The 27,703-nt window shown below is 40.9% G+C and overlaps 2 protein-coding genes across 4 annotated transcripts in view; both read right to left on the reverse strand.

Moving 5' to 3' along the window:
- Nucleotides 1-4,790: 4,790 nt before the first annotated feature.
- Nucleotides 4,791-14,555, reverse strand: LOC123748241 (uncharacterized). The gene is made up of 5 exons (XM_045730432.2): nucleotides 14,351-14,555; nucleotides 11,308-12,127; nucleotides 10,131-10,606; nucleotides 6,331-7,150; nucleotides 4,791-5,302 (listed from the first exon to the last, which is right to left on the reverse strand). Coding segments are annotated over exons 1-5 (2,589 nt in total). The 5' UTR covers nucleotides 14,352-14,555; the 3' UTR covers nucleotides 4,791-4,830.
- A 3,255-nt stretch (nucleotides 14,556-17,810) lies between these two features.
- Nucleotides 17,811-27,703, reverse strand: part of LOC123748238 (uncharacterized) — a 121,943-nt gene continuing 112,050 nt past the window's right edge. The window contains exons 1-3 of one of the 3 annotated variants that reach the window (XM_045730429.2): nucleotides 26,927-27,022; nucleotides 19,466-20,285; nucleotides 17,811-18,306 (exon numbers count right to left, since the gene is read on the reverse strand). In XM_045730429.2, coding sequence (XP_045586385.2) covers nucleotides 17,844-18,306; nucleotides 19,466-20,285; nucleotide 26,927 — 1,284 coding nt within the window. In that variant the 5' untranslated portion in view covers nucleotides 26,928-27,022 and the 3' untranslated portion in view covers nucleotides 17,811-17,843. Of the gene's footprint in view, nucleotides 18,307-19,465; nucleotides 20,286-22,598; nucleotides 22,757-24,875; nucleotides 25,371-25,589; nucleotides 26,410-26,926; nucleotides 27,170-27,703 lie in introns of those variants that run through there. The other 2 variants (XM_045730428.2, XM_069328228.1) reach the window with 2 other exon arrangements.

A 27,703-nucleotide genomic window follows, 5' to 3' on the forward strand; every position in this document is an offset into this window, starting at 1 on the left:
CAAGCTGTCATTGTCTTGTGGGCGGAGTTTTCTGTCCTGCTGCTGCCCAGTTGTGTATTTTCTGTTGAAATTTTTCTTTACCGTATTCTGAGGAAGAAAGCTGGGACAAAGAGATTATCCAATCTTTAAACTGACTAAATGACCTTCAAGTGTCTGTAGATGTAACAAAGTTTAAAATAAAAACATGTGTATAGACACAATCTTGTCCTCTCAGCAACTAGGTAGCCCACAAAACATTGACGATTTAATGTGTATATATATATATATATATATATATATATATATATATATATATATATATATATATATATATATATATATATATATATATATATATATATATATATATATATATAAGTGCCTAAAGAGCCCCACCAACACTTTAGGCCAAAGTTATCTGAATGGAATTCGCTGCTTTGCAGTATCTTTCGATCATTAAATAACAGTGTACAATGATTAAGACATGACGGTTATCTCATGCTTCGGCAACAGCTCTTTGCACGACCTTTGCTCGTGTTATCTGATGCAGTCATGATGTTTTCCATGTCTAGACTTTTGTGTAAGTTTGTGCTACAGACAGTTGTTGTTTCATCCCAGCACGTATTGGAAGCCGAAGTCTTGTGTATGTATTGACTATAAAACGGAAAAATATTTGTAAATTAGGGTTGCATATGAGGTAGATGTAGGAATTTATTATATATACACACACATTCACATCTGAATATATATATATATATATATATATATATATATATATATATATATATATATATATATATATATATATATATATATATATATATGTATATATATATATATATATATATATATATATATATATATATATATATATATATATATATATATATATATATATATATAGATTGAAACAGGAATTTCCTTAAGTACTTTCGTATATTAATACATCTATTAATAAGTATTAATACGTATATTAATAAGAGTGTTCGCTTCTCCTACCACCCACCTTTTTTATGATGTACACTTTATTTTGCAAGGTTATACAGTTACATATCTGATTTTATACAAAAAATTAACATAAAGAGGACACAAATATATATATATATATATATATATATATATATATATAAAAGTTTGTGAGGGTACCACCTCTGGTGCCAATGTGGGGACCCATAGCCTCGGAGAAGAAAATAAAAAGTATTCAGAGGAGACCTTGTGGTTTCTCACTGAACACTAATATTATCTTCTCCTACCACCCCCATTCTTTTGTATGTGCACATATATATTTACTTTATTTGAACTTTGTTACAAAAAAGGAGTTACATATGGGTTACAAAGATGGTTGTCATAGGTTGTCGAGTTCCTCCAGCTCCTCAGATGGCGGGCAGGAACCCTGGATGCAGTGCGCATTTCCCCTCTGTATCGCCACACTGAGGCGCTGGAAAAGAAAGCTTGCAGCTCTCGGGTCCCTTGTTGTTTCAATGAGCCTAGAACCCAGTTCCTTCAAAAAACTGGTAGCACTTTTACCCCAGGCGCCGAGTGTCTCAGAAGCAATGGGGACAAAATTGTATTGGTGATCCAGTTCTCTATACTTACGGGATTTGGCTGCTTCCCTGTGGGTGGCAGCGCCACCTGGTTGTGCAACACTGAGGTTAATGTAGGTGTTAGCCAGGGTTGATACGCACGTGTAGTCCCATACCAACTGCTTGCCATTCTTCCAGGGGTTCACTGTGATACCATCCGGGCGACCAATAAGAGCATCAGAGTTACGGGGCGTTAGGTAACGGGGCTCTCTTTCAGCTGGGCATCCAGCTGTGGTGAGGCTCCTCTTGATGATGTCGTTAACTTCACTGTGCCTCGAGTGCCATCCCCCTGTGCTTTGGCAGAGTAGGCCATGGTGGCCGTACCTGTCAGCCACCACCTCGCCGCAAATACACCTATATCTGGTGTGGATTGGGGCAGCAAGGTGGAGGGCCACAGCAATTCGGAGGGCGTGTGGTGTGAGACGCGTGCCAGTTGCCGACATTGGGGTTGCTAACAGGAAATCCCCTGCATGTGGTGCTGCTACTGCTGTGAGGCGGTGAGATATATATATATATATATATATATATATATATATATATATATATATATATATATATATATATATATATATATATATATATATATATATATTTATATATATATATTAGTATATTTTGGTAGCAGTCTTTCTTGTAAACATATATTGCTGAATTTGACCGAAAACGTAAGATTAATAATTCTAACACAAATATTCTCAATATTTCTGATGTTTTTCTTCACTGTCGGTGGTAATAAAAATAACAATTCTCCGAAATTAATTTTTTAATTGTCTGACGCCTGAACGCGTTTCGTAATTCGTATTACATTATCAAAGACTTAATTTACATTCAAATTCTTCGTACTTATACTCTATTGGATGAGGTGATTAAGTACAAAAGTTTTGGGTGAGGTGACAAACACAAGACAGAACACGAAACAATGGGTATAAATTGGATAAGTGAACATATGAATGGAAGTAACTGCAGAAGGCCTATTGACCCATACTTCCTCTTGCTGCTTCCATATTGGTTCGGGGTCTTGAAGTAAGTAGAATATAGTTGTGCATTATTTGGCTGTTGATTGCTGGTGTTGAATTTTTGATGTGTAGAGCCTCGCTGATGTCGAGCCGCCTGCTATCGCCGTACCTATCGATGATTTCTGTGTTGTTTGTTAAGATTTCTCTGGTGATGGTCAGGTTGTGAGAAGAGATTATGTGTTCCTTGATGGCTCCATGTTGCTTATGCATTGATAGTCGCCTAGAAATAGACGTTGTTGTCTTGCCTATATACTGAATTCTTTGGGGCTTACAGTCCCCAAGTGGGCATTTAAAGGCATAGACGACGTTGGTCTCTTTCAAAGCGTTTTGCTTGGTGTCTGGGGAGTTTTTCATGAGTAGATTTGCCGTTTTTTTTTGGGGGGGGGGTTATAATAAATTATCAATTGTATATTCTGATTTTTGTCTGTAGAAATGACGTTCTTATCAACAATATCTTTCAGGACCCTTTCCTCCGTTTTATGAGCAGTCGAAAAGATGTCTCTCATACTCTCTGACCAAACTTAATTCCAAAGGGTAACGAAGGACACTACAGCCGAATTGAAAACGAAGGTAAACAGATTGATTGAAACTGAGCGCCAAGAAATCCGGACTCCACCTGCCAAAAGTTGTTGGGGAATACAAACCTGGGTATGCCTATGGAAATGTCAAGACCTACAAGCCTGGAAACCACTTCGGCCAATCATCAGCCATCCACACCAACATACAGACTGGCTAAGCGACTAAACGAGTTGCTGAATCCTTACGTACCCTGTGCTTTCAGCTTGAAGTCTCCAAGGGAATTTGTCGACTTACTGCGCGGAGCACGGGCCACGGGGATAAGAGCCTCGTTGGATGTGGAGTCACCATTTACCAACGTACCTGTGCACGAGACAATCGGGATGATAGCAGACAGAGTGTATCGTGACCCGGCTTGCACTCCTCTTGACATGCCAGAAAGCATACTGAGGAAACTACTCCAAGCCTGCACTAGAGAGGCACCCTTCGTGAGCCCGGATGGGCACATGTATAAGCAAGTAGATGGGGTCGCCATGGGTTCTCCCCTAGGTGTCCTGTTTGCGAACTTCTACATGGGCACCATCGAGCAGAGGGTCTTAGTTGACATGGACTTGAAACCCGCCATATACTACTGGTATGTTGACGACATTTTTACACAGGTACCTGATGCCAGATGTCTGCAGCAGCTGAAGGAGGCATTTGAGCAGAATTCTGTGTTGAGTTTCACGTACGAGATGGAGAACAATGGGATAAAGGAGCGGAGGCTTCCATACTGCATACTTCCATACTTCCATACTCCCAGGAATCCATTTACTGCTAGGTAACAGGTGCATCAGGGTGAAAGAAATTTAACATTGTTTCTCGCCGGGGCCGGTAATGTAACCTCGGACCACAGGATCACGAGTCCAGCGTGATGTCTAATCAGCCACAGGCCCCGTGTGTGTGTGTGTATGTGTGTGTGTGTGTGTGTACTCACCTAGTTGTACTCACCTAGTTGTGTTTGCGGGGGTTGAGCTCTGGCTCTTTGGTCCCGCCTCTCAACCGTCAATCAACAGGTGTACAGATTCCTGAGCCTATCAGGCTCTGTCATATCTACATTTGAAACTGTGTATGGAGTCAGCCTCCACCACATCACCCCCTAATGTATTCCATTTGTCAACCACTCTGACACTAAAAAAGTTCTTTCTAATATCTCTGTGACTCATTTGGGCACTCAGTTTCCACCTGTGTCCCCTTGTGCGTGTTCCCCTTGTGTTAAATAGACTGTCTTTATCTACCCTATCAATTCCCTTCAGAATCTTGAATGTGGTGATCATGTCCCCTCATGATCATGTCCAAATATGAGTGTGTGTGTGTGTGTGTGTGTGTGTGTGTGTGTGTGTGTGTGTGTGTGTGTGTGCACCCGCAAGAGCAGAGATAGGAAGTTGTTTATATATAAAGCATTACTAAAAGAAGTGAGGCAGCCCAGGCTTGACCCACGGATCCTTTTCTTACAAGAAAATAAATTAAATTAGAATTGTGAGAGATAAGTTAACTAATTTTCACCGTCATATAATTGGCGATTATGTATTTGCATTTGATTCAGAAAAGTCATTCCAGCTCTTCATAACACAGTGAATTGACCTTCAGTTGGGCAGAGATGAAGGTCTTCGTTAATTACTGCATGTCGGATATATCAGGAAAGCAAACAAATGTATAACATTAGTACACTTTAATTATATGTTTGTTTCTGCTTGCTAAACAATGCTATGACATCTTGGCTCCCGATGAATCAGGTCATCAAACAAGGCAAGAAACCGAGATCGAAAATCCGGATTATTTTCCATCATATTACTAGTAACATGTCGAGTCTTTTCTATAAAGTCTGACATGATTTCTTCCTTCAGGTCCATTACATAAGGCGCATCTTCCCTCTCGCCTAGCAAAATCGGTACAAAAAATGTAGCGAAGATCATCCCATATTCCATTTTGTTTCTGTACTCCTGATGGAGCTCCTCCAGGGTGAAAGGCATGTCTCTTCCCCCGGCTTCCATCACACCTCTGAAGGTGTCGTAGTAGGAGGAGAGTAAGTCCCGCCAGTTGGTCTTCCTGTCGTTGCCGTGGAGGCCGATGTAGAGAAAGTAGTTGAGGTCGGTGGCCGGGGAGGCTACACGGCTCAACTGAAGGTCAAGGAGCATCACCTCAACGGGATCACCGTTCTCGTTGTACCTGCAGTTGCAAATAAAAATAAGTTGACTCCTCTAACATGGAACGACAAATTCATTTTTCCTAATTAAAGGAGCTGTGTGAACATTTGAACATAAAGCAAGATCTAAAAGAACTGTTAAGTGTGCCTAGTTATCTGTGCTATAAATTCGAGACAACGAGGCTGTTAGATAATTTGTGGCAGATAATAATTTGTGTCAGGTAATGTAAGCTCAAAATCGATCAGTATAACTCAGATTTTGAAGGAATAATTTTTCACTCTTCATTCTTGACATATAGTGAGCACGTAGAAGAGAGCTGCACGATCTAGAGTTCTAAACCTCGACCTCCAAAAAGGGAAATCATTATTGTATATGCCATATGTTCTTTGAAATCTAAATTCAAGAGACATATGTGTTGTACATCTTCTGAAGTGTTACCAGAGGCAACACTGCTAATTGTAAGTAAGACTGTAGAAAACCGTTCAGTACGAAGAAGTCAAGTTCAACGGAAATTATTTCATCATTCGCTGTGCCCGTATGGTCATCTATGCGACTGTTAACATTTCAATAACTATTAGGTAAGATGATTTTCCTTCAATTTTATGTAGTAATTAATTAAATATTCATGAAACTTATCATTAATTCAAGATTACATGTAACCCTTCCTCATTAAATATTTGAGGTCCCCTTCTACTGACCCATAACGAGTGTCTTCAAAACCACATCCTCTGAAACGCTGTTGATCACTGTACATAGTGCAAAATTCTCTTAGAGTTGAGATATGTATAAAAAGTATAATGCACTTTGCCTTAAACTGGATTTTGCTAAGGAAATTCGCCATTCTAATCACGATAGCTTCAAGGACAAAAGGCCGATAGTAGTTTGGAAATGATTGATTGTTACCGCCAGAGACGGCTAGTTGGATGGTCAACGTCCGGAGCCTATACAAGAGTCGTGATATTAGGCCTAATTTGATTCAAGATAAAGGAAGAATCAGACACAGATAAGAAGTGAGTAATAAACATTGTCAGCAACTCGATTTCCACTCACCTGAAGAGCATATTGTTGATCCAGCAGTCTCCATGGCATAAGACGTCGAACTTGGAATTTCTAGCCAGCTGGAGTTCGATAAGATCCATGCAATTGGTCTTATATTTGGCAAGCCACTGCTCTGCTACCTCATAGCCTTCCTTGTTGTGTAACAACTCACTACTACACAGCATATAGGTAGAAAACATGTCATTGAAACGTTTTTTAGCTTTTTCCGGGAAGTTCATCCAGTCAACTTTAATATGTGTGAACCTGTCTGCCAGGTCTTGGTCGGGTGCCGTGGCCTTCAGCAGGAGGGAGGCGGCGTGGAGTGTGGCCAGCTCCTGCAGGACGAGGGTGGCGTGGGCCACGTCCATTCCCTTCTTGCAGTCAAACATTTTAAACCCACGTGAGCGGAGGTCTTCAAAGAAAATCATCCCTTCGTTCTTTTTCAATGACATATAGAACCACTTCGCCATTCGTAAACAGCCGAGCCCTCGGGTCGTTAGTTCAGCGTTGAGTAGTGGAAGGATTTCCTGGAAAAATTCTGCTTCTTTCTTGTAAATTGAGGAAAAAAACTCTGATAAAACTTCACCAGGAGGCATTTGAAGTTTGAGTTTAATCACATAGGAGGACGTCGACTCCCTCCCTGCCAGGGAGAACGTGACGCTGACGCTGGTAACGATGGTGGTGTAGTTGTCGCCCTTGTGAGTAAAGTCCTTAACGCTCCAGGAGACGAGGTCGGCCTCGCTGCCCTTGTCCGCCGTCAGCGCCGCCTTCACGTGAGCCTCTGTTATGTTGTCCTGCAGTCTGGCAGGTCCTGCGTCTCCTGCACTCGCCACTGTGAATACACAAATGATGTATTTATAAAATCTAAATAAAATAAATAGGTTATTTTAACATAAAAATTAACGTATATATGAATGGTGCGGTGATTCATGTATTCACGAATTATATATGATTTAATATATACATGAATTGTGTGGGGAGGGGGGGTTACATGTTTACATTAACTGCATGAGGATATAATCATGCAATAATTGTGTGTGGTATATGCATACAAAAATTATGTGGCAATATATGCCTACATTAATTATGTGAGGATATATTCAATCATTATATTCAGTGTGGAATGAATCTGTTTTGAATTGTAAAGGGTTACATGTGTACATCTATATATGTATTGTGTGCTGATAAAATTATACATGAAATGGGCGGGGTTGCGTGCATTCATAAGATGTATATAAATGGATTAATAACAGAATCATGTGATTTACGTGAATATATATAATGACAAAAGAGAATACTGTTTTGTTGGATATTTAACCTTGTGAATGTTTTTGTTGCAAAAGTAAAGTAACAAAGTGGTATTATATATTTTTGGCGAGAGTGTATATTATTGCTGAACTCATTTGATATAAAAATGTTAATGGGATAATTATATCAATATTATTAAGCGTATCAGATGGATGTTATATGAAGTAAATTTTATTATTTTAAATCATATTCAACTTAATGGTTATTTTTTTCATTTGTTTAATTCTACCTGCTTTTATTATTTACAAAATTGTGCAGCTGGTGAGCTGGCGATGTTGGTGTGGAAGCTCGAAGCCTTTGGAAATGAAGAAAGTGGAAAGAAAGGTGGAAGCTTGGCAAATAAATATTTGTATCATCTTCTTTTTGAAGCTTTGGAAATATCCCAAGTTATGATCAAAGATTAATCATAAAATCGAAGTGAGGTTGACCACAAGTGAGTGAATTATGAGAGAAGACTGATAGTGAACGAGCCCTTCGGAACCATCCTGGAGACCCGAGAGACGATTATTGTGCTCCTTTGTTTAAGCAAATTTCATTATGGATATTTTTAAACACATCTAAAAATGCAGAGGTGGGTAGTAGAGCATGTTCACCACGGTAGGGAGGTGCAACACACACACACCAGCTAACTTACTTTGATGCTGAGGTGAGGGACGGCTCACGAGGACTGCAATTTAGTGCACAGTGGTCAGTGAGACTAATGCAAGGTATCGATAAGGTGAGTACTCGAGGAGCGGTGTCTCGCTCATTGACTAGATAATATTTGAGGCTGGGGGCGCGCTGTGTTGGACTTGTGGGCGGAGTTTTCTGTCCTGCTGCTGCCCAATTGTGTATTTATTGTTGCAATTTGTCTTTGCTGTATCCTGAGGAAGGAAGCTGGGACAAACACGTTACCCAATTTTTTAATTTTTGAAATGACCTTTCGCATATCAGTAGAAGTATCATAGTTTGTAATAAAAACATGTATATAAACATAATCTTGTCCTCTCGGCAACTAAGTAGCTCACAAAATATTGAAGATTTAAAGTGAATATATAAGTGACTAAAGAGCTACCAACTCCAACAACACTTTAGGCATCAATTATCTGAATGGAACTGACAACTTTTCGGTATCTTTCCCGCATTAGATAACAGTGGGAGTACGATAACAGTGGGAGTACGATAACAGTGGCAACGTTTGAAACATGCAGTCGTCTCATGCTTCGGCAACATCTCTCGACCTTCGCTCCTGTTATCTAACGCAGTCATGATGTTTTCTATCTCTAGACTGTTGCGTAGGTTGGTGTGTGTGTGTGTGTGTGTGTGTGTGTGTGTGTGTGTGTGTGTGTGTGTGTGTGTGTGTGTATGTGTGTGTGTGTGCGTGTGCGTGTGCGTGTGTGTGTGTGTGTGTGTGTGTGTGTGTGTGTGTGTGTGTGTGTGTGTGTGTGTGTGTGTGTGTGTGTGTGTGTATGTGTACTCACCTAGTTGTACTCACCTAGTTGTGTTTGCGGGGGTTGAGCTCTGGCTCTGTGTGTGTGTGTGTGTGCGTGTGTGTGTGTGTGTGTGTGTGTGTGTGTGTGTGTTTGTGTGTGTGTGTGTGAATAATAATGTCCTACCTCTGCCTCATTTACTATTCCAGTTTACTAATATTCTTCCGTTCAATAGTCTTCACATTCACAAGACTTCCGCTTCCAGCAAGTGCAAGGATGAAACAACAAATATCTGTGGCACCAACCTACGCAACAGTCTAGAGATTATGCATACATATGTGTAGAACCTTAATATAGTATTATGCATATGTATACATGGAGCCCCTAAGGCAGTTCGTTGTTGACTTCAACCTCGTTCTGGCAGCTCCTACGACGGCGCTGGAACCAAGCGTATTGGCGTTTGCCTTTTCATTGGACAATTTCAGCAACGTGGAGAGGGGGAACTTGCTGCATGGGTAACAGCGTCTCCTCTATTTCGACATAACCAAGATTTGTTCCCTCGAGAGGACACTCCAGCCTTGACAATCAGAGCGATACTCCATAATCTCCCAAGACTGCAGGATGCCTACTACTTCTATACCAACCGAAATGTAGTTTTCCACACTACATTGCATTCACCTGGGCACTAAGAGCCTCGAACACGCGACCTCCTGCATGGGAGACAGTCGCTCTATCAACTGTGCTGCTGGGCTAGCCATATAAGAGAAGGATTCCAATGCAACTATCTGCTTCCTAAAGGAACTTGCTATTCTCGGGCTGCAACTCGAGCACATGGGAATTAAATGATCTGGTAGTGTGGGGTTAACAGTTTATTTGACTCATGGCGTGGATCACCTAATTATCCTGTATAAGTCAGTATGTATCGTGTGTCACTTTGTTAGTATGTACGGAAGGTCCTCACATATTCCTTGCATATATAGCTATTCGTGATTGACTGGTGAACATGATTAGGTAGTTTGCTATTATTTCATATTAATTATTTGATATTTGGTGGTAAATTAATGATGATTCCTTGTTGGTAATTTATTTACTTACGCCACTTTTCAACACTGAGACCTGAAGCTTTGGGCTGAATCAGATCATCAAAAACCGCGAGGAATCGGGATCGAAAGAGTGAATTGTTTTTCACCATTTTGATTGTGTTCTGACGACCTTCTTCCATAATCTTCTGAATATCTTCCTCCTTCATGTTGATCATATCAGGAGAATCCTCAGCCTCGCCCAACATTATTGTCATCGTCATTGTAGCGAAGAGCAGACCAAATTCCATCTTGTCTCTGTACTCCTGATGGAGCTCCTCCAGGGTGAAGGGCATGTCCCTTCCCCCGGCCTCCATCACACCCCGCAAGGTGTCGTAGTAGGAGGAGAGAAAGTCCCGCCAGTTGGCCTTCCTGTCGTTGCCGTGGAGGCTGGTGTAGAGGAAGTAGTTGAGGTCGGTGGCCGGGGAAGCCATACGGTTCACCTGGAGGTCAAGGAGCATCACCTCAACGGGGACATCATTCTTGTTGTACCTGATACAATAATAAGGAGTTAAGATCTAAATACAAAGTAATAGTGAATAACTGTATTCAATTTGGCCAACTAAATATTTGACTTATAAATACATATGTATGACACAAAGACTGCATGAACTTATTGGTTTAGTCGGTATGGTATTCATTATGCTAAGGGGTAGTCCTAAGCGGCGGGGATATATATATATATATATATATATATATATATATATATATATATATATATATATATATATATATATATATATATATATATATATATATATATATATATATATATATATATATATATATTGACACTAATCGGCGTTCTGATGATTCCCAGACACCTGCTCAAACCGACTCGGACAAAGTGCTCTTTTTATGCCCACTTTCAAATCACAAAGAAAGTAATATATCAACAAGAAAGTTATTTTGAGCAACGGAGTGACTCGAACCGCCGTTCTGGTGATAGAACCACAATATTCTTGTGCTCAAAACGCTCCAGGACTGACTATGTATGCAAAATGTAATACATTCCTCCTTCATTGCATAAGAGCTTATTTTGCCATGACACTTTGGGGAGATGCCCTAAATATAAGGACACTGAGGCGTTTCGGCCAGTTAAACTGCGTTAGGTGGAGAAAAAGTAAATAAATAGCTTTACAGAAGCTCCATACTTGACAGACAAAAGAGTTACCATCTCGAATTCCATTCACCTGAAGAGCACATTGTTGTTCCAGCAGTCACCATGACATATGACGTCGAACTTGGGACTTCTAACCAGCTGTTGCTCGACAAGATCAGCGCAGTTGTTCTTGTGTTTGGCCAGCCACTGTTCTGCTACCTCGTAGCCTTCTATATTGTGCAGCATCTCCTCACCACCCGCTATGGGGCCAGAAAACATATCGTTTAAAAATTGTTTAGCGCTCTCTGAGAAATTCATCCAGTCATCTTTAATGTGTGTGAACCTGTCTGCCAGGTCTTTCTCGGGTGCCGTGGCCTTCAGCAGGAGGGAGGCGGCGTGGAGTCTGGCCAGCTCCTGCAGGACGAGGGTGGCGTGGGCCACGTCCATTCCCTTCTTGCGGTCAAACATTTTAAACCCACGCGAGCGAAGGTCCTCAAGGAAAATCATCTCTTTGTCTTTTTCTAATGATGTGTAAAACCACTTTGCTACTCTTAAGCCTTGAAGACCACGGACCGTCAGCTCAGCGTTCAATAGAGGAAGAATTTCTTGGAAAAACTCTGCTTCTTTCAGGAATACTATTAAACCAAGTTCTGACATGCCGCGCTCACCAGTTCGCTTTGGATTGAGTTTAACCACGTAAGAGGTAGTCTGCTCCTGTCCTGCCAGGGAGAACTTGACACTGACGCTGGTGACGATGGTGGCGTAGTTGTCGCCCTTGTTTGTAAAGTCCTTAATGCTCCAAGAGACGAGGTTGGCCTCGCTGCCCTTGTCCGCCGTCAGCGCCGCCTTCACGTGAGCCTCTGTTATGTTGTCCTGCGGCCTGACATCTCCTGCGTCTCCTGCACTCGCCACTACGGAGGAAAAATGTATTACTTCTTACACACGGGTAATATTATCATGCAACTCACTATGAAGACTCAGTAATGTGATTAATAAAATGTAATCAAAATTTACTGAATTTTACAATAGAATCCTCCGTATATGACATTCTCAGGTGGAATATGGAGGTGGAGGACTATATACATAACTAAAATCATGTCACATAATCTCTCTATTCTTGTTACATCGAAATAATTAGAATTGAACTCACAATCACGTGTCTAAGAGCTTTAGGTCTCCTGTGAGCCACATAGTGAAAATTCTGACTGATTTATCCTATAAAATATTTCTTTCATTATTTTATTTTGTTCATATGTAGTCATAAGTCAAAATAACTCAAATAATATTCAGAATCCTTCACAATATAAATAGGTAAGATGAGGAATATAAACATCTATTTCTAAGGAAAGATTATATGTGATTGTTTGTTTGGTTTTTGTCTTTCTGTTCGTGTATTCGTGGCCAGACGGCTGACGTTAGTCACTCCAAGCTTGGCAGGGTCAGGATAAGGGTCAACCTTCATGTCCCCTTTATCAGCATGAAATGGCAAATGTTACCAACTCCCATCTCGCTAATTTTTTGACTCCATCCTCACAATGATTTACAAACATATTATTTTCTACTTAATGATTAAATGCTAGTTTGTCTCATCTAATTTACTTATTGATAAAGATAATCTGTACTGAAGATGGTTACAGTTATGATGGGATAGCTGTGACGAGTTCAGAATGGGGTGAAGGATAGGGAAGATGGTGAACGATAGGGAAAAAGGTGATGGACTGGAAAGGTGGTGAGACAAAGGGCTAGTAGTGAAGTAGAGAGAAGGTAGTGATAATGACTTTTATAGATGGGGTATCCAATGGTGCTAGGGAAGTTAGTTGTAATAATAAAGATAAAATATAGTAAAGATGGTAACTGTATTGATGGAAGATGTGAGTAATGTAGATGGTTACATAAATGATGATGGTCGTGCCGAGTGTAGATGGTTACAGTGATGAGGACTATGTGTGTGTGTGTGTGTGAGTGTGTTGGTAAAAAGGTTACAACGATGATGACTGTGTGTATTAGAGACGGTTCTAGAAATTATGGTCATGTGTAGTGAAGAAGGAGTCCGTGATGCATGTGTAGATAATATGTATAGCCTCCGTCACCCGAGCAGCGCCGGGTACCACTCGAGTAATTTATAAATAGCACTATTCGTCAAGGTCACAAGTAGTCCACCGAATGTCCACGTCCCAGAGCTGTAGTCCCACAAGTAGTCCACCGAATGTCCACGTCCCACAGAGGGAGGGAGGGAAGAGACTTATCAGGTCTATACATATATAGCTATACCTATATAGCACTATATAGACTATACCTATATAGCTATATACATGCTATACCTATATAACACTATATACACTATATAGCATTGGGAAGGGGAGACAGGATAAGGCTTTGGGATGGGATGGGGGGGGGAGAGGAATGGTGCCCAACCACATGAACGATCGGGGATTGAACGCCGACCTGCAAGAAGCGATACCGTCGCTCTTCCGTCCAGTCCGTGGTTGGGCTCCCGCTGAGGGAGTAATTGGTCTGTGTCATAAAATATTGGTTTCGGTTGACAGATGTCTCTGGGTGTTTAGTGGCGATGAGGGTGATAAATTACCCACTCCCTCAGTGCTCTCTTTCGGTGCTCTAAAGACCTCTAAAATGCAATGGTCTCCCCTGCTTGGTATACCTTCCATTGGTTATTACATACTATAACTGATATGACACAATTACCCTGCGAGTGATGACCGGACGATTGTTGATAAGGAGCAGGTAAGTCTCTGCTATAAGAAGAGAGCACGTCTCAATAATATGGTTGAAAATTGGGCACCCAACCCATAAAGATGATTATAAGGGAAGTGACGACGTTTCGGTCCAACTTTAACCTTAATCAAGTCATTAATAGTTGAGTTTGTTTACACGACATCACAACACATTATTTACCTGAGATAAAGTCATAACAGCACAATAACAGGTAATAAAATCTATATACTGTATAAATTAGATTTAGAAGCTTCATTTATCTGTGATTTGTTGCTGGAGTAAACAGATATTACAGCCATAGAAAAACTTATTGTCAAGAAAATCTACAGCCGAGGTCTGAATCTTCTTTTGCTAAATGGATCATCCGTGTCATGAACACCACAGAGAGCTCTCAGTCTTACTTGTACACAGAGTCGAGGTGACGACCAACGAAGGGCAGCAACTACGGTACGACCAGCCAGTAAGGTCTAGCCACCACCGTCAACACTCGACAACTGAGTGGGCGTTGGACAATTGAGCTTTTGTAACTTCATTTATTTCTTTATCTATGCACCACTTTGCGCATCATGAAGTATGCTGGGATAGCACCTGCACGACGCATGGTTAGAAACAACTATTTACACTATCATTGTTAATGGACATTCGCTATTTTTAAATATTTGTTGACTTTCTTAACATATCTTTTGAAATTTTCATAAGAACAAATGTAAATAAAGACGGGCTATTTAACCCATGCAATAACAAAATGCCACCACACCCACTCAGGGGATTCTGAGAAGAATATATATCTAACACCGTACGTTTGTATTAATATTTATGATGCTTTCACTCACTGGCAACAACAGCTCTCTCGCCCCTTCAGCCTCTCATGCTATCTTATGTATAGATTATCAATTTATGATAATATATAGGTTATCGCTGAAGCTTTATCAATGAACCCATTAGACAGACAGTGCTATCATGATCACCGCAACACAGGCTTAGACACTCTCCTGCGGAGTAATGATGGTGGTAGTGAGGGTGTGTGGGGAGTAATGATGGTGATGGTGAGAGTGTATGTGTGGAGTAATGATGGTATTGATGAGGGTGAAGATGGAGCATTGAGGGTGATGCTGAGAATGAGTGTTGCGATTGTGACAGTCTTGAGAGTAATGATCCTGGGAGAAGTGTGTGGTAACATAGGACTGAGTTGTGTGTTGAATGTTATCACGTTGGTGGATGCTATCGTGGCCTTGGAATGTTTTTCTTGAGAAGCTGAACAATGCTCTCCTCACTCCTATCATCGTACCCGTAAACACACATGTAAGGAACTGATGTACTACTCTGCAGTTTGATGTCTCCTGCTCACTCCTGACCACAAGTGGTATACCAAAGTTATTTTATATAGCGAACCTTCTAAATAGCCTCTCTAGTGATTATGACCTCTAGAGTATAGCTCAGACTGCATGTGGCACACGGACTACAAGTAACAGGCTACACATAGCTCGAGACAAGCTCAAGATACAAGTGAAGAACTCCTCAGGACACGGATTACAACGTAACAAGCAGTGACTTACAAGTGTAAATTTTACTTTTACAATGACTTTTACAGAAACAAAAGTCCATTTCCTGCATCCGCCAAACCTCTCGAACAAGTGCTTCGCTGACGACTTTTGTTCGAACCACAACACTATAGGTGGTTTGGCCATGGTAATGCAGATTTAACGAGATAGAGGAACAGACTGATCCTAAAAGTGTGAGCTGTCGTACGGCTGAGGGTCACCAATCTCCTACCAAATATCAGTACGGATCAACCTCACATATAGATCAACCTCAGTTCTTTGTATTAGTATTTAATAAATAAAAACTCGCTTAATACCTTTAATTAACAACGTTTATACATTTGAGGAAAGACGTTTAAATATATTACATTTTGCGAACACGATATATTGAAAGCGATAAATTGATGTCTATTAACACTGCTGATATAATTCTGACTAATATTGTTTATGAATATATGTAATCTGCCTCGGTTTTCTCCGAAGAAAAATGTAATCCCTTCCATAGTACGGTTCCCAGCACAGTTGTGTACAGGTAGAGTCTCCCAAGATCAAGGAAAAGCTGAACAATTACATTAGTGGTTTTTAACGTAATTGAGGTAAAAATGGAGCAAGTACCAGACCACATAGCTGGAGAGAGGAGACATGAATTCTAAGACACTACAGGCCTGCTGCTGGACACTTATGTGAAGTTTACGTTACACAGATGTCTCAGCGTAGGATGATTTCGGTATTTTTTGTTTTAGATATTTGAATTTGAAAATATATCAAATTATTTCATTTGAATATATCTGGCTAATTGTTTTGCTGTTCTCATGGTTCTGCAGTGAAGGCGATGAAGTAAATATTGTGCTAACAATATCAACAAAATATGAAGCACAAGGCAATCAATAATAATTGAACAAGTTTATGTTTAGAAAGAATTAGGTAAATACAGGATTCCAAAAAGAGAGCTGCAGATGTGTTGAAGAAGGCACCAAGCAACATCAAAGAAATAAGCTCATAATAAAACTCCAGCTCCGGGGTGGACAAAGACGTTTGCGATAATAATAGGTGCTAAACCTTACAATTTAGAGCATGACGGGGATTGGAACAGTGTAAACGCTTAATCTATAGACCACATTACACTAGGAGTTAATAGAGGTAAACCTTTAGCATATCATTGTTCAAGGGTTAAGGTGCTCGTCTGGGGGTCATCTAGGATGCTGGAAAGTTCTGATCCAAAGATGTTCTCGTAGATATATCTCGCTATTGTGATTTCATTGTGTATAAGAGGAGCTTATGACCAATTATCTTTCTGCAAATGCCTCTATTCTTAAGTGGTGAAGGTTTCTTGCAGCTTTCTTATATATAGCTATCAATACCTGAGTAATCTGCACTTCCTGAAGTTTCCCAATAAATGTTTGTTACGGTATCGACGAAGGTGGGGTGTGGGTACATCGTGAAACTGTGTGGGTGGACTGGCCCACGTGAAAGGTGAACTTGCCAGTGTTGTCCAGTACGAATGGACAAGGTACTGAGACGTCGTAATCACTGGAGTTGGTGAACACTGCAAACGCATTTGTGTCATAAGTGAAAGTGACAATATTGTACATGTGCAGTAATATTCTATATATATATATATATATATATATATATATATATATATATATATATATATATATATATATATATATATATATATATATATATATATATATATATATATATATATATATATTTAATGGTGTAGGTAAATTTATTAGTGAAGGTAATTGAGTATTGTTTATCCTCCCCTTCCTCCCCCCCCCCTTATTTATGCATTGCACTATTACCAGTTCTTGAAAGCATACTATCGACTTGGTGTCGGATACTATAAAAGAGGTTATAAAGTCAAGAACCCGGTTACTGGTCCATACTGGCCCGTAACAATGTTATTATTGTTGGATATGTTTAGCTAAATAGTGATGTCTCAATTATTTTTTCTTCTTCTGGGCAACGCTTTACCACATTTGGGTTATCGTGTTAAGGCTCCAAGACTGATCGAGTGTATTGTGATCCTCACGTGCTCACTTGTCTCCTGGAGGTGGAGTCCTCCATTACCCATTTCTTGCCAACGGCCACCACTTGTGCTGGACGGTAGAGCGACGGTCTCGCTTCATGCAGGTCGCTGCATGACCGTCCCCGACCGTCCAAGTGGTTGGGCGCCATTCCTTACCCCCCATCCCATCCCAAATCCTTATCCAACTGCTACATAGCCGTAAAGGCTTACCACTTTCTCCTTATAGTTCCCTTTTCTTTCTTAATCCTTACAACATACACTGAAAATAAGAAACATTTAAAATGTAAGCAACAATTTTTTATTTACTGGAAGATGCTAAGCCCTGGTAGCTCCCCGCTCAATCAGGTCATCAAACAAGGCGAGGAACCGAGATCGAAAGAGTGGACTGTTTTTCATCATTCTAATTGTATTTTGACGACCATCTTCCGTCATCTTCGGGATGTCTTCTGGCTTCATGTTGATCAGATCAGGAGACTCATCGGCCTCGCCCAGCATCATTGAGGCCGACATTGTAGCGAAGAGCAGACCGTATTCCATCTTGTCTCTGGCCTCCTGATGGAGCTCCTCCAGGGTGAAAGGCACGTCCCCTCCCCCGGCCTCCATCACACCTCGGAAGGTGTCGTAGTAGGAGGAGAGGAAGTCCTGCCAGTTGGCCTTCCTGTCTTTGCCGTGGAGGCTGGTGAAGAGGAGGTAGTTGAGGTCGGTGGCCGGGGAGGCCACACGGCTCATCTGGAGGTCAACTAACATCACCTCAACAGGGTCACCCTCTTCGTTGTACCTTTTATAATAGAGCAAAGTGACCTCATGAGAATTGATGAGTTAAAACCTAAAGATAATGCAACAGTGTATAACTGAAACATAATTTGGCCAACAGAGTAATTGGCTTTATTTTTACAGTATCAACAATATTAAATTTTATGGCATCTTTCAACTAAATCTTGCAGAGATGAATACCCCCTTGAATTAAGTTGTATTTTTGGTCATTATTATTCAGAATACATAAATATTTTGTTTGAAACCTACAACGTATAATGACAAAGATAATTCTTCTCGATCAGGAACAATTGGGTGTAAATTAAACCTTCCTCGCAAGGCAAGTAGGCCTACCGAAGTATTGCCCTGCAAGGGCAAGTCAAGAATAGATAATAGCAAATATTAAAACAAAATGTTTTTGTAAAACCATTAATACGCTCCCCCCTCCCCTCAGGTCCTCTCCGGTGTCATTACCCAGGGATTTCCTGGGATTTATCCCATAGTTATGTCCTTCAACCAACTTCAGAGTTATGTCCCGGGACCAATTCCGGAGTTATGTCCTTAGATCTACCCCGGGTTATGTCTTCTGAACAGGTTGGGCAATAGAACAGTAGGCAAGTAGAACGAACTGCCTATTTTTTTTGCTTTATTTGAAGCATCATTTATACAAATACGTTTGAATGTCATAAAACCAAGAAAACTGTTACGTCCCGTAGTTAAAAATGACCTTGTTCATTATTATTTATTCTTAGAGGTTTGCTTCCAAATTTGTTCTAAAATGGAGGATTTACTTATGTATATGTACAGTGTGTCAGCTATATCTGTAAACTGCACTTAGAGTTAGTTTAAATAAAGTTAGATTTTAAGGATGAAATTTTGTAATCGCCAGGGTTATGATATTTGTTCTTGCTCACTGACCATCTAGCAAGTATATACTGTAATCTTGAACCGAGTCTATGACCAGAGTGAATTCTTAGTAAATATGCACTGAAAAATCTTTTTTGTGCATAGATGCTGAACTCTTCACGACGCCTTGTGGGAGAGGCCAAAATATAACATGACTGAAGAGTTTCGGGAAGTTAAGCTGCATCAGAGACAGCAGGTATAAGTCAATAGTCTTATAGAATCCTTAATCTCTATATACATGACAGACATAAAGAGTTAGCACCTCGAATCCCACTCACCTGAAGAGCACATTGTTGTTCCAGCAGTCACCATGGCATATGACGTCGAACTTGGGACTTCTGACCAGCTGGCTCTGGAAAAGGTTTGCGCAGTTGTTCTTGTGTTTGGCCAGCCACTGTTCTGCTACTTTGTAGCCTTCTATGTCGTGCAGCATCTCCTCGCCGCCCGCCAATGCGCCAGCAAACATATCATTAAAAATTTTTTTAGCATGTTCTGAGAAATTTATCCACTCAACCTTAACATATGTGAACCTGTCTGCCAGGTCTTGCTCTGGTGCCGTGGCTTTCACCAGGAGGGAGGCGGCGTGGAGTCTGGCCAGCTCCTGTAGGACGAGGGTGGCGTGAGCCACGTCCATTCCCTTCTTGCGGTCAAACATTTTAAACTCACGTGAGCGGAGGTCCTCCAGGAAAATCATCTCTTTGTCTTTTTCTAATGATGTGTGAAACCACTTCGCTACTCTTAAGCCTGGAAGACCACGAACCGTCAGCTCAGCGTTAAGTAGAGGAAGAATTTCTTGGAAAAATTCCGCTTCTTTCTGGAATACTATTACACTAAGTTCTGAAATGCCGAGCCCAGCCGCTCGCATTGGGTTGAGTTTGGCCACATAAGAGGTAGTTCGCTCCTGCCCTGCCAGGGAGAACTTGACACTGACGCTAGTGACGATGGTGGCGTAGTTGTCGCCCTTGTTTGTAAAGTCCTTAACACTCCAAGAGACGAGGTCGGCCTCGCTGCCCTTGTCCGCCGTCAGCGCCGCCTTCACATGAGCTTCTGTGATGTTGTCCTGCGGTCTGGCAGGTTTTGCCTCTCCTACACTTGCCACTATGGAAGAAAACATACTACGTTATCTACATGGGAATATCACCCTATAACTCACCAAGAATGCCCTATATTACGAATAATAGAAAGTAACTAACGTATATCGAATTCGACAACAATATCCTCCATAGGTGCAATATACTAATTATGCTCAGGTGGAAATTGAAGGTGTTGGACTGAATTCTAAAATCATATCCCACGCTCTCTTCGTTCTTGTTATATGGAAATTATACATAATTTTACTCCCCATTACCTTTGCAGGAGTTTTAGTGGTCCTGTATACAATATCTCACACAGTTTTCTTCAAACACATTTCTTAGATCGTTTGATTGTATTTACATGTGATCATACGGCAAAATGGCTCAAGCAATATTCAGGACCGTTGAGAAAGGACAAAACTCAGATGAAGATGATAATGCCCAAAGCTATAAAAAGGTTTAATCGTTAAGGTCAAAGGTAGTTCATCGAATATCAAGGGCAGGAAAAGGGCAATGAAAGCCAGAGTCTGGAAGAGGGAGCTTTTGGTAAAAAAAAATTAAAAACAGGGTCACCAACTTCCTCAGCGATCTCTCACGGTGCTCTATTGAGTTTTAAATTGCAATAACTGATATGGCAAACTTTCTCTTGAAGTGATGATCAGATCACTAACACACTTTAAAGTCCCTTGATGTCAATTATCTTGAAGCTGCACGGTGAGTCAGCTCAAGGTAGACGTCAACGTAACAGAATCATGGTAATTGTAAGATGCATGTATTGGGTTTTCTCAAATCTGGTACCGAACGACTGAATACAAAACTTATATCCAGCTTACGTACAATAATATGCAAACTCTTTGACACAAATTTGACCGAAGAGGTTAATTTTAGCTCTCCTTTACTTAATTAGCAACTTATTATGTAACGCTGAAGAATATATGCCAATTAGTAAGTTCAAGTGAAAATTAAAATATTATTCAACACAAAAGATATTCCTGAACACAAAAATAAATATTTATTCAGCTCAATAACAAGCCGGTCGCCGGTGAGGTCATGAATACATATTCGCGGCCAGTCAAGCAAATGCAAACTACCTGCAATAGAACCACAAGCTCTCAACACTAAATAAATTTTATGGTGTTGTCACAACTAAAAAATCTGTAGTAAATGTCGAATAATCATTGTGTACATTACTAGCATAAATATTGCAACAGAGTGCTAATAATATTATATGAACAAATTTAAGTACACTGTTCATGTAAAGAAATACATATTTTCTGGCAGACTGCATCCCCAGAACCACTTTATTTTCCTTTCCAGTCCTATCATACTTTTCGTGTAGTTGTAGGGAGTTTCAAATATTCTCATGTATGTTTCCTCATCACTCAAAAGCACCTGTTTTTTTCTTACCTCCACATGAATACCGTAAAAATTTTTGAGAAAACAGCATCCCCCCATTACATCTATAGACTGCATCTCTGTGATCGTGATAGTGTGATGTGGTAAGAATTCTTTCTTGGAGCTCACATACCTAATTCATGGTTCTATGTTTATTCATATTATTGATACTTTTCTTAGTTCTTAACGTCGAATGGTTATTTCCCTAAGGGAAGGGAGCGTTCTGTGTACAAAGAACATGGGAGGTGTTCAGTTAAGGATTCATTCTTGGTTATTTCACCAGCGAGATGTTGGTGGAGGGTCTTAGGGGATATTCATGCCCGTGTCACCTCTTGGGTGGCTTAATCTTTATCAATAAATCAGTCGGTGGAGGGTGACAGACTATAACTGTTTGCTGGGCAGGATCTGCATGCATCTAAGAGAGTGTGTTCTCTCGTCTGTCCAAGTTTTGTTCCTTCTGTCTTTCTACTTTCGATTAATTTCAGTTTAGGTGCATTCCCTTGTATTGTGCGCGTCCCTCAACATCCACTTCTCTGCCACCATGCAACCAAACAGCTACTTAGTCCCAAAATTTATCTTGACTACTCATACACATCCTACTCTAAACTATTTGTTCAACAGTGTCTTCCTGAAATCTTCCAATAAAAACCAAGGTCCCTATTACTGTGTACTGTTTCCAAATAACGCTCCGGAAAACCTTTGTGTTATTCCTGCACGACGTAACCGGAGACGCAAATTTCAACTCGAGTGCAGGTTGTTAGCTGACCAGTCACACTAGGGGCTTCGAACCACACCTGTGAACTGTCTAAGCAAGTCAGACACCTATCTTAGGTCTACGTCACAAACAGAAGTCAAATACAATCCAGAGTAAAGGTTTGTGCCCATTCTTGCTAGATGGATCTAAGTTACCCATGATACGAACACAGAGAACTATCAGTCTTACTTGTACACAGAGTCGAGGGACGACCAAACAAGGGCAGGAACTACGGTACGACCAGCCAGCAAGGTCTGGCCACTGTCTTCTACACTTGACCACTGATTACGTGGACCTTGATCACATGGGATGGTATACGTGGGAGGAGCTTGCTATCATCGTTATCCGTAATTTTAGTAATTATTTCGTGGACACATCTCTTCACGCATAATACTGCTTGCTGGGAGCAACTGTAGAACTTAAAGTTTAGAAACCAAAACAGCGCTTTTTTCTTATTATTTTTCAATATTTCAATATATAATATTTTTCAATATTTCTTTACGCAGCAGACATGTTTCCTGAAGATGTAACAAGAAGGCCTATTGATCCGTGTTCGGCAGCTCATAATACTCTCCAGCCACAACACTCATCTAATTTTCTAACAATATTTAGCTAACATCTTTTGTTTCTAATATTATGTATAATGGCACACAGAAATCACAATAGGATGATGCATCAAATGAACAGTCTACTTAACGTCGTAGCTCAGTCGATTAAGGCAGCGTCTGGGAGGCTCTCGGACGCAGGTTCGAATCCTCTTCACGGCTCTTGTGGAATTGTTCATATGTATGATGGTTTTACTCACAAGAGCAGCTATCTCTTGGAGCAAGAGAACGGTCGCTAATGACTGACTCTTAGTATCTAATATATAGATTATACGTTTCAGAAACCATAACCATCGCTGATACTACATCAATGAGGCCATGAGCACTACAACTCTGGCTTAGACCCTCGCTTTTTGGGATTAATAATTTTTGTGGTGACTGTGGAATACTGACTATGGCAGTGAGGGTGTGTAGTTAGTAACGAGTGTCACACCACAACAACTATGTGTCGCACTATGAGCAATTGTATGGCAGACTATGAACAACTGTCAGAATATGTTCACTGTGTGTCAGACCATGAACAACAGTGTGCCAGACCATGAGCAGGGCATGAACTATTCTACAGAAGAGCCAACAAACAAGCTCATGTATAAAACAATGTTCAGTAGTACGGTCTTGAACACGGTTGAACGTGCGTGTATGACTGCAAATACATGTTTACATGTCTAGTCACACGCACTTGTAGCTATCTTTCCCTGATAAACGATTATGAACCAACATGCGCATGAATGTACGTATTTTGATCAATGTTCAAACGTGGTTGTGATTGCAGTGAACAGGTGTACAGGCTTGTCTGTACTCTATCTCTCTGTCTCTCTGTCTGTCTGTCTGTCTGTCTGTCTGTCTGTCTGTCTGTCTGTCTGTCTCTCTCTCTCTCTCTCTCTCTCTCTCTCTCTCCCTCTCTCTCTCTCTCTCTCTCTCTCTCTCTCTCTCTCTCTCTCTCTCTCTCTCTTTCTGAACATCAGCATGACTTGTCAGAAAGAAATTCGAAGGTTAATATCCCTTTATTGTTTTCCTGAGTCAAGGACGCAGCACCAGCTTTGTCATGATTACAATATTACATTGGGGAGTGGAAGAGTGGAAGAGTGAGAGTGAGGGTGAGAGTGAGTGTGAACTCAAAGAAGATATAACACTGAACGCCATAGCTATATGAATCAATAATTAAATGGTTCTTTATGATTGTCGATTAATTTAAATATTTCAGTGCAGTACTAGACATTATATTAATTATGTAATGAACCACAAATACTTCATTCACAAATACTTAGTGAATAACATCTGGTTATAAAATGTTTTGTAGGTGTTAGACATTGACAAAATTCCTTACTCCTGAATATCACTTGTTATTCACATACTGCGTGAAGGTCATCTATTACTAACGATACTTGAGGAAAAGTGTTCCAGATGAAGACAGCCTCTAAGATCGGTCTCTTTAACCGGTTTCCTATTGTCCAGGAACGGTGCTCAAGCACCAGTAGGATAGTGGCCAGCACAACCGCCTGACAACAGATTTGTCCAGCGTTCGAATTCTGTCCAAGGTGAGATGTTTGGCCACGTTTCACTTAGATAGATAGATAAGTAGATAAGTACCCGACACTTGGCTAATCTTTGTCAGTTGCATCCTGGAGAGTGATGATGTGGGGCTGGCAAGTAAGTAATTATCAAGTCTGACTCACTGTCTTGTTCTCTGCCTTTCTGTATGACTGTGTCTCTCTGCATGTGTGTTTGGGGGTGGAGGAGAGAGAAGTGTTGGTGGGGCCTTGTATAAGCTCTTTAATTGTGGTGGAAATAGATCCTAAACTACTCAATATCACAGAATGGCTGCACATAGAAAACGAAAGTTATAGAGGACAAAAAACCATTTTTTCGTGTGATTATGTTTATTCTACAACACTAAGACATGAACGCTCATGGTTCGATGAACTCCCCAAACAAGGCAAGGAACCGAGATCGAAATTGCGGATTGTTTTCCATCATGTTAATGGTCTTCTGACGGCCCTCTTCCATAAACTTCGGAATGTCCTCTTTCTTCATATTGATGACATCGGGGATATCAGAGCTCTCCCTAAGCATTACCGACACCGACATTGATGCGAAGAGCAGACCGTATTCCATCCTGTCTCTGTACTCCTGGTGGAGCTCCTCCAGGGTGAAGGGCATGTCCCTCCCCCCGGCCTCCATCACACCCCGGAAGGTGTCGTAGTAGGAGGAGAGGAAGTCCCGCCAGTTGGCCTTCCTGTCGTTGCCGTGGAGGCTGGTGTAGAGGAGGTAGTTGAGGTCGGTGGCCGGGGAGGCCACACGGTTCAGCTGGAGGTCAAGGAGCATCACTTCAACTGGTTCACCTTCTTCACTGTACCTAGAAATACGAGAGCCAGTATGAATTCGAGTTGTACATTGATAATCTAGCTTGTATTCGTTTTATTAAACCGTAGGACGTTTTGATTTAACTTTCTATTCCTGAAAATTAAATGCATTAACATTTTTATTTTGTACAACATAAGGACAAATATTATACAATTTCCAACCAAAATATGTCCACAAAACGAGTATTATGCATTGAATAAAGTTTTCTTACCTGAAGAGTAAATTGTTAACCCAGCAATCACCATGACAAATGACATCAAACTTGGCATTTCTGACCAGAAGGCGCTCGACAAGATCAGCAGAGTTGTTCTTATGCTTATTCAACCAATGTTTCGCCGTCTCGTAGCCGGGTCTGTCCTTGAGCAACTCCTCAGCACCCCCTAAATTTCCCGAGCACATCTCATTGAACATTTTTTTCCCGTTTGCCGAGAAACTCATCCAGTCGACCTTAATGTATGTGAACCTATCAGCCAGGTCTTGCTCGGGTGCCGTGGCCTTCAGCAGGAGGGAGGCGGCGTGGAGTCTGGCCAGCTCCTGCAGGACGAGGGTGGCGTGGGCCACGTCCAAGCCCTTCTTACAGTCGAACATATGAAAGCCCCGAGGACGTAGGTCTTCTAAGAAAATCATCTCTTTATCCTTTTCTAATGACGTGTACAACCACTTCGCCATCCTTAAGTTGCTGAAACCCCGGGAAGTCAGTTCAGAGTTGAGAAGAGGAAGGATTTCTTGGAAAAATTCTATTTCTTTCTTGAATACAGATAAAGAAAAATCTGCAAAATCTTTCCCAATTGATCTCTGAGGGTTTATTTTGACCACGTAAGACGCTGTCTGATCCTTCCCCATCAAGAAGTACTTGACGCTAACGCTGGTAACAACAGAAGCATAGTTATCACCCTTCTTAGTGAAATCTTGAACGCTCCAGGAGACGAGGTCGGCCTCGCTGCCCTTGTCCGCCGTCAGCGTCGCCTTCACGTGAGCCTCTGTTATGTTGTCCTGCGGTCTGGCAACTCCTGCCTCTCCTGCACTCGCCACTTCAAAATAAGTACCTCTCTTAACACAAAATAATTTAAGTTTGAAAATTATATTGACCTTACGGTCTATGCGTGGTTACATAATTAATCAAAAACAATATTTAGAGATGAGAAAGTTTATTAGGTAAAAAAATTAAGTATATTATTCATTTAAATTAATAATAACAGCCCCACCTTTATCCACCCTAGAGGGGAAAATGGAATAGAGGTTGGGAAAGACCAGGGGAGAACGAAGGGAAGGATGAAGTAGGGAATTAAGGGGATCAAGTACAACTGGGTCAAGGGGGAAGATTGGATGATATCGTTTGTGTGTAAGCGACCAAACCTACAGAACCATCTAGCCTACCTAAACCGATGCTTACTAATCAAGGAAACCGTCACTGTTACGGGGCTGAAGCAGCGGAATACAAACTCAGTGGTCGACTGTTAAAATTAACAGTCGAAACAGTTAAAATTACGCAATAATAAACGTTGAGGACAGAGGTATGTACCGTGTTGCGAACATCAAACAACTTACTTGAGCTATATGAGAAGAGCGTTTAACGAGTCAAACAATCGTTGAACGAGAAGTTGCTCACAACACCGCACGTCCACCAGCCGGTAACACGACCCTCAGACTCCACCCCCCTGTCTGGATGTAGCGTTGGAACCTCCTGCTTCGACCTCGACTTGAACCTCCTGTTTTGACCTCAACTTCAAATTATAAAATAATTTGTCTCGGAAATGTCTCGTGTGTCCGACATGAACGAGACTCCATCACCTGATGAAGAGAAAGTTACGTATATTTGATCAATTATCATGACATCAACTGCAATGACAGCAATTTGACCGTTTGGCATCTTGATGACCACAAAGGTTGCTGTACTGTTGGGTTATATGTGAATCAATAATTGAATGACTCTTCACGATTGTCGATTAATTTAAAACGGTCAGTGCCGTACCATCAAGCCATGATGGTACTGCATTTAATGCCATCGTAATAATATTGTTACGAACCACAAGAACTTTGTGAATAACTTCTGGTTATAAAATATTTTGTGGATGTTAGACATTTGGCAACATTTCCTACTCCTGAGTATCACTTGTTATCTGACTCTATCGTGGTTATCAGCACGTTTGCTGACGTAGATGTTAACAACCTCAAATACTGGCAGTTACGTGCTCGCAAACGACACACACACACGCACACTCACACATATACACACATACACTCATATATGTAAACAAACACACACACACACACACACACACACACACACACACACATATATATATATATATATATATATATATA

This window comes from Procambarus clarkii, chromosome 21 (assembly GCF_040958095.1).
Source record: "Procambarus clarkii isolate CNS0578487 chromosome 21, FALCON_Pclarkii_2.0, whole genome shotgun sequence".
NCBI lineage: Eukaryota > Metazoa > Arthropoda > Malacostraca > Decapoda > Cambaridae > Procambarus > Procambarus clarkii.

Bases quoted from the DNA above. Each gene is read 5' to 3' on its own strand.
- LOC123748241 (XM_045730432.2), bottom strand. The intron at 10,607-11,307 runs GTGAATGGAATT...TTATTGTATCAG, and splicing joins AACAACAATGTGCTCTTCAG to GTACAACAAGAATGATGTCC. The intron at 5,303-6,330 runs GTGAGTGGAAAT...TTGCAACTGCAG, and splicing joins ATCAACAATATGCTCTTCAG to GTACAACGAGAACGGTGATC.